Source organism: Fringilla coelebs (assembly GCF_963513975.1).
Source record: "Fringilla coelebs genome assembly, chromosome: 7".
NCBI classification, from domain to species: Eukaryota; Metazoa; Chordata; class Aves; order Passeriformes; family Fringillidae; genus Fringilla; species Fringilla coelebs.
The window spans coordinates 36,227,467-36,235,025 of record NC_140035.1 but is presented as its reverse complement, the minus strand read 5'-3'; the positions used below and the strand labels follow the sequence as shown (position 1 = coordinate 36,235,025).

Sequence of the window (7,559 nt, the reverse complement as noted above, 5' to 3'; positions counted from 1 at the left end):
ATGCCATGCTTCTCATCATGGCAGTGGAAGAAGAGTGGCAGCAGGCTCTGGTTCACAATTCTCTTCAGGGGCTTTTTTCCCTCCTCTACAACCGAGTCCATCACTTTGCAGAAGAGGTGAATGGAGAGGAACTGTAGATGGCTGCTGTCTTGGAGGAAAGGAAAAGACCTAAGCACCAACTTTTCGAGCCTACATGGGCAAAACTTTCCAGGCAGCAGTCAGTGCCGACGGCAGGGGGCACTGAGGCTTACATTTCCAAAGAGTGGTGGGAGCAGCTCAGCCACCTTTGGGGCGGCAATGCTGGATATCACAAGGTGTTGTTTCTGGAGCAACTTCATGAACAGAGAGAGGGTCATGCTGACCACCTCTCCATCTGCATCATCCAGAGGCTCCAGAAGGCTTGGAACCGGGCTGTGTATAGGTCTGGCATGTGTAGAACACAAGGCTGTGCTGGGAAGTCGTGGAGGGCTGCACCGCCAACACCACCCTGGCACTGCAACCCCACCCTGCTGCTGCAGGGCCCAGAGGCCAAAGGCCCGACCCAGAGCACTGGGGCAGGTGAGGCAGGAGAGCTGGGAGCAGCTGCCTCAGCTCCTGGAGCGCTGCCAGGCCAAGGGGCTGCTTTCCTCAGCGCAGCTTCAGCCGCTGCCCCCTTCTCACCACCAAGGGAACCTTGATGAGCACCACGAGGCCTCTGAGTGCCAGGCGACGCCGCTCCCTGCGCTTGCTGTGCAGGAACCTCAATCAGATCTTCAGGAAACTGCCACCACATTTAATCAATTTAATGCACTCAAGAATCTGAAAGGCACAGGCTCGGGGTGTGGCGGGTCTGCTTGGGCGGGGACTCTGCCACACCTGCTGATGGCAGCGCTGGCCGGGCCCCAGGGCTCAGAGCAGCATTCGTGCCCGGGCCCACCCGTTCCTTGTGGCTGTCACAGCCGCGGGTTTAGGATGGCCACCGGCCGGGACGTGTCCCACGGAGGCCGTGCCAGCTTCCCTGGAAGGCCCCGTGCCCTTCCCAGCGCGGCTGCGTCGGCAGCCCTGGGGGCTCCTTCTGCTGCCCTGAGCCTGCAGAGCAGGGCAGCGTTTGCTGATGCTCTGAGCCCTTCCCGTGGGGCTGGCTTAGACACCTGGGGCCAGGGATTCCTTCCAGCCTGGGCCACTTTGGGTGGGCCGCGGGGGGCCCCGGGGCAGGCGGCAGCGTGTGCAAGGGCCCTTTGTGACACGGTGCAGCACGGTCACCGTGGCATGGAACGGGACAGGGTGTCCAAGGGCCCTTTGTGACACGTGGTGACATAGGAGCTGGTGGTGGCAAGAGCAGGCCACAGTGCTTGGAGCACGCAACGTGACAGGACGGGACAGAGCGGTGCCGTGAGGAGCCCCCGCACAGCGCGCTCGTTCATTCCTGACGTGGAGTTTTTTCTTGATTTTACTGCTGCAGGTGACCTCGAGTCCAGGCCACAGGACTTGGTGACCCGTGGCCTGCTCGGGAGCTCTCTTTTGCAGGACCCCTCCAGGGCAGACCGTGGGACTTGGTGACTCGGAGCTTTTCCGAGGGAACTCCCATCCTTGAGGCCAGTGCCCTTGAGGCCAGACCGTTGGACTTGTCAACTCAGAGTTCTTCCAAGGCCTCTCTCTTACAGGTGCTATCGACACCAGATTTTGGGAGAATGGCAGAGAAACGCCAAGGCCTGTTCAGTAGGAAGAAGAAGAAAGATTCTTCACCTGCCCCAGCAAAGCGGCGTAATGCGGCGCCAAAGTTCCAGCCACCGCAGGACAGTGAGTGACAGAGCTGGGTCACAGGGCTGATGGCTGCAGCCAGCTTGGCCCTATCCTATCCTATCCTATCCTATCCTATCCTATCCTATCCTATCCTATCCTATCCTATCCTATCCTATCCCACCCCACCCCATCCCATCCCTGGGGACATGCCCATCTACAGGATGGAACAGGGGCCGGGCAGACACCCCACACTGGCCCTGCTCCATCCCCTGGGCCATCCCGGGGTTTCCCCTGCCTGGGGAGCGCAGGGCTGGGCTCTGTTCTCCAGCCTCTCCCTCAGCCTCTCAGCTCTGGCTGCGCTCTCTCTTTGCCAAATGCAGAGAAGAAGCAGGACGCTGGTGGTAGTAGCTTCCGCAAAACCCTGAAGGTACCTGCAGCCATTCCCACCTGGACTCGGCCTGCTGTCACTGTTCAGCTGAGCACTGTGTTTGGAGCACTCCATAGAACGTCCCTCTCTTCCCTGCTCTTCTGCAGAAGATCATTACATGTGGAAGGGGAGATAAGGAGCCAAAGCCAATTGATTGTAGCACACCATCAATTGAATGTGCGGAAATGAGTAATTACATCATGAAGGCTGACCAGGTAACAAATGAGGCCAATTCAGACTGAGGTCATAAAAAACATGGATACTACTCCCACCTTAGCTGCCATTTATGCTCACAATTTATTATTCATGGATATTCATGATTTTTATCAGAAGTAATAAGCAGCCAGTGCCCATGGCTGGAGGCCTTCCAGGGACATGAGGTCCATCAAGCCATGTCCATTTGCCTGCCTTAACCTTTGAGGCCAGCACACTGTGGGGGGAAGGGAAGCACTTCTTTGGGGAAACTGGGGAATCTCCTCCCTCAGGAAGCACTCCAAATTTTCCCCGCATCTCTTCCAGGTGCCAGAAATGGTGAGGCTTATACACGAGAGACTTAGATCCCCTGAGACTGCTGATGTCAGGCTATTCATGAACATTCTGAGGATGGCTGAAGAACACCCTGCTGGTGTGGTGCTGACCCTCCTGCGCTGTGCCCCAACATGTGACAAGTACGGACCCCAAGTGCCTGGAGAGCTCAGGGCTCACCAGCATTTTGGGCCCATGGCCCTGCACAGCCCCTCCAATGGGCTCTGCCAGACAGGCAGAGAGGTCCAGGACCCTCGGGCCCCTCTGTTTCCCCCTACCAATGCTCCCTCCCTGCCCCTCAGGGCACCGGGGCCCTGTCACCTGGGCCCCCACAGCTGCACAGGGCATGGTACTGTGACCGAGACACCCCTGACCCAGAGATCTGATCCCACAGAGCTGCTTCCATGATGTGGAGAACTATAGGCTCATCGAGTCCCACAGTGGAGAAGGTGCTGCCAACACTGCTCTGTGTCATGGAGGATTGGCCTGTGCACAGCATGTTCACTTCGGATGGGGATGACACAAATGTCTTTGCCCTGGCTGTGAGTTGCTGGAACTGGCCTCTGTAGCCCCCTGGTTGCCTCTCCAGCAGCTCTCCGTCCTCTCCATGCCTCAGTTGATGGATGGGCTGAAACCTGGGCTAGGGGCAGGCTCAGGGGGTAGCAGGCCTGCTGCTCCTCCTGCATCTGTCCTTGGGCCCGGCCCCACAGACACCTCAGCACTGAGTGCTGTATTGGGCTGCTTCTTTTGCAGGCAACTCTCGTTCTCTGGGTGATTATCCAGGTGCCCAAGTGCCATGAGGCAATGCACAGTTATGCCCCCCACCTGCTTGTGGCTCTGATAATTCAAATTTGCGAAAGCACAGCGCATGACTCTGAGGAGAATAACACCTTTTGGAAGCAATGCCAGGAAGAACACCACCTTGACATAAACCCCAGCAGGTGCTCCATCCCACTTCTCCCATCCCTCCCATGTCCCCAGGGCAGGAACCAGAGATCACAGTATGACCTGGGCTTTGCTCTGCACGCAGTTTTGCAGTGCAGACCATGAAGGCTCTGCTCTGCCGACTGAAGTGTGAGGATGTGGTCTTGGACATGGGACGCAAGCATGGCTGGGACACGCTACTATGCGCTGACACCCAGCACTATGCTGTGGGTCTGCTGGCCAGGTGAGACCCCCTTCTCCCCGCTTCTTCTGACATTTGTGCTCTATGCCTGGGTGCCCCACACCGTCCCTGTGGTCATTGGCCAGAGGGCCTTGTCACCAAGGGATGGCCAAGGAGATTGGAAAAGGCTGGGAGAGGAGGGTGCCCACAAGGAGCTGCCTCTCAGAGGCCCACAACCCGTCCAGGGTGGTGGGGAAAAATCGAATCTTTGTGAGCCACTTCTGGGAGATGCTTGACACCCACGCCTCAGAGTCTTGGTGCCCTTTTCCTCCTGCCAGGGAGATGCGCCGTGACTTCACCCCCTTGTGTTGTCGCACTGCACTCCACATGCTTGGGCTGCTCAGCACAGAAGGGCATCGCTGGGATCTGCCCTTCCTGGCATTCCTTGTAGAGGTGAGCCTCAAGGCCAGCGCTGCCTCGCTGAGCTGCCTCCCAGCTCTCTGCCCTGTCACAGCCACAGCTGCCAGGACGGTGCCCACGCCCTGTGCTGCTGCCTGGGCCCAGCCCTGTGCGGTTCCGGGCTCCTGCCGGCCGGGTCCCCCGTCACTGCCCTGTGCCTTTCAGGTCCTCGAGTGCCTGGACGTGAGTGAATGCAGTGAGAGTGTTCTGGAGATGATGTCAAGGTACCTGCAGATGGAGTGCAGGGAGCGGCGTCGCCTGGCACTCAGAGGCCTCGTGGTGCTCATCAAGGATCCCTTGGTGGTGAGAAGGGGGCAGCAGCTGAAGCTGCGCTGAGGAAAGCAGCCCCTTGGGCTGGCAGGGCTCCAGGAGCTGAGGCAGCTGCTCCCAGCTCTCCTGCCTCACCTGCCCCAGTGCTCTGGGTCGGGCCTTTGGCCTCTGGGCCCTGCAGCAGCAGGCTGGGGTTGCAGTGCCAGGGCGGTGCTGGCGCTGCAGCCCTCCACGGCTTTCCAGCACAGCTTTGCGTTCCACACAGGCCAGAAGAATGTGCATCCTGTCTCCAAGGCTTGTGGATGTTCTGGGAGATGAAGATGCAGAGGTGGTCAGGATGTCCCTCACTGTCTTCATGAATGTTCTCCAGTACAAGGATATCTTTGTATCCAGCACGACTGCCCCTAGACTAGCTGAGACACTTGTACAACTCTTTGACCATGTGAGGTTCTGTGGCCCCAGCCATGGCACTGGCTGCTGCCCAGAAACTTTTTGCCCTGGGCATTTTTAGTCTTTCACTCAGATGGGCCTTGAGAAATGTTGCTGAGGTCTTTTCTGCTTCCTTTCCTCCAGGACAACAGCCGTGTGCAGTTGCTCTCCATTCAGCTTTTTGAAAAGGTGATAGACTTAGTAGTGGACGAGGGAAGAAAGCCCCTGAAGAGAACTGCGAACCATAGCCTGCTCCCACTCTTCATGCACTGCCATGAGGAGAACCAGCGTGTGGCAGAGGTGAGGTTTAGTGTGATTGCTGCTGGATCCCTGGGAGGGGGCTTGGCTGCCTCCTGCCCTGGCACCTCATGGACTACAGCCTCCTCCAGGCCTTGGCACAGGGATGTGGGTCCTGTGGCCTGGGCTGTGGGGCCATCTCTGGGTCTCTGCTGCTCTCCAGGCCTCTCGGGAAACGCTGCATTGTGCGGCCTGGTTCCTGAAGAGGAGGAAGCTCAAGCAGCTGGTGAAGAAGCAGAAGCTGTCCAAGTTCGGCAAGTGCCTGGTAAGGAGGGCCTGCAAGCCCCGGGCTCAGCCTGGAGAAGCCCCCGAGGGCGGTGCTCAGTGTGCGGGGCTGGCAGCCGTGCCCCTGCCCGCTGCTGCACGCAGAGGCCGCGCGGGCTCTTCCCCAGGCTCCCGTGGGCCCGAGCCGGGTGCCCACGGAGCCCCGGCCCGGTGGGGCTGCGGGCCGGCACCGCGGCTCCCCGGGCAGCAGCCGGCCCTCTGCGCCCTCCCCTCGGGAGCCCGGCGCCAGCGGCTGCTGGCCGCGCCTCAGGGCTGCGCGGGCAGGGGAGGCCGGGGCTGGGCGCAGGCAGCGCCCGCCCAGGGGCTGAGCCCGCGCCAACCCTTCCCTCCTGCCGCTCTCTCCAGCTGGCAGAGGACGGGAGCAGTGCGGCCGAGCACGTGCTTCGGGCTCTGCCCTACCTGGAGAACCCACAGGAGTCCGTGCGAGAGGCGGCCGTCAGGTTCATCGGTGAGCCACCAGCCCGGGCTCCCTCCCCGGCCCGCCGCGGCTCGGCCCCAGCCCCGCCTGCTGCCCCGGCAGCGCCAGCCGGGCCCGGGAGCTGTGCCACTGGGGCCGTGACAGGGGCTCTGTGTTCACAGGGATGGCCGGGCGGTATCTGAAAGGACAGCCAGCAGAACTTCACGTTCTCACTCAGGGTGAGTGAGGCCAGCGGGCTGACAGCGGGGGCCGGCGGCGAGAGCTGCATTGCCCCGGCAGGGAGCTGCAGTCCCTGTCCCGGCTGCGGCGGGCTTCGCTCCCTGTGTGGATGAGGGGTGGTGTGGGCAGAGCACAGAGCCATCTCAGGGGCGCTGCTCAGGGAGATTCCTGGCCAGCGTCCTGCAAGGGTCAGCCTCTCTTGTGGCTGATACGAGAGCTGGGAGGGATGGGCTTAGCAGAAGAATCTCCAAGTGTTTGTCTGGGCTGTGACCCTGGTAGTTCATCTATCTTCCAGCCCTTGAAGCCATGAGCAAAGATGACAGTCCATCCTCCACTAACCTGGAAATCCAGGCAATTTTTAAACAAAGATCTACGGAACTACAGTCATCTGCTGGACTCAGAGAATCATGGTGTGAAGAACAGTACCAGCAGACTCTCAAGAGAGGATCATCATTCAGTGGCACTGGAGCTCCAGGCACATCTGATGCTGGCTACAGCTGAGCCTGTGGGAGGCTCCCATAGCTACTGCCGTCTCCCTCCCTGTTGACAGTTCCCGCCCTCCAGCCCTCAGACCCTCCCCACCCCTTTTTTTTCCCCCCCTCTCATCCCTTCACTTTCCCTTCCGTTAATAAACATTTGGTTTTTCCCCCTTACCTCCATCTCTGTGGAGCTGAAGCGGCGCAAATCCGTGGCCTGGGACACACGGGCCCCTGCTGCTGTTCTCTTCCACGCCGTGTTTTGTGCACACACACAGAGGAGTGAGGGCAGGTCGGGCTAGGAAGGTCCCTGTGCTGAAGGTGCAGTTCCACAGCACTGACAGTTCCAGATCTTGCTGAGCACCCCGGAGCTCCTGGATTTTGGAAGAGCCAACTTGGGTTCCCTCTGTACCCAGCTGTGAGGGGTTCCAGGGCAAGCACCCACAGAGAGCAAAGGAGCTTGAAATGCTGGAAGATTTCAGGAATAGCTTCCTGAAAGCCCAGCAGTGCTCCATCCCTGCACAGGAAGAGGGCAGAAGCAGAGACCATCCAGGTTAACAGGGAGCTTTGGGTGTGCCTAAGGCCAAATGAAGCAGCAGCACGGTGCCCGAGACTCGGACACGCGACCGTGCCGGTGCCCGGAGCGCTGTCAGGCAGTGCCGGGATCCCGGCTGTGGTTCTGGTGCCCACAAGTGAGGAATGGCAGCCCCAGGCTCAGACCCAGTCAGAAAGCCAACCAAGGGAGACCAGAGGGAGGGCACCCTTCCAGTCTCTCTGGGGCACGGCCACAAAACAGCCCCTGCTGCTTCTTCCTCCGCCGTGTTTGGGCTGTGCTGGTGGCAGGGCCAGCCAGGTTGTGCTCTGCGTTCCAAAGCCTGTTGGGAGCGGCCATGAAAAGCGCTGTGTGCACAGCAGAGAGAGTCCTGG

At 60.0% G+C, this 7,559-nt stretch overlaps 1 protein-coding gene across 1 annotated transcript; it reads left to right on the top strand.

Moving 5' to 3' along the window:
- Window positions 1-1,670: 1,670 nt before the first annotated feature.
- LOC311155699 (maestro heat-like repeat-containing protein family member 7) lies at window positions 1,671-6,700 on the top strand (the record flags this gene model as incomplete). Its single annotated transcript, XM_084209067.1, has 15 exons — window positions 1,671-1,779; window positions 2,103-2,149; window positions 2,257-2,364; window positions 2,669-2,817; window positions 3,069-3,216; window positions 3,428-3,615; window positions 3,705-3,842; window positions 4,118-4,232; window positions 4,404-4,541; window positions 4,774-4,950; window positions 5,082-5,237; window positions 5,398-5,499; window positions 5,865-5,967; window positions 6,099-6,155; window positions 6,452-6,700. The coding sequence occupies 15 exons, from the start codon at window positions 1,671-1,673 to the stop codon at window positions 6,655-6,657; spliced, it is 1,941 nt and encodes a 646-aa protein (XP_084065193.1). The 3' UTR covers window positions 6,658-6,700.
- Window positions 6,701-7,559: the final 859 nt, after the last annotated feature.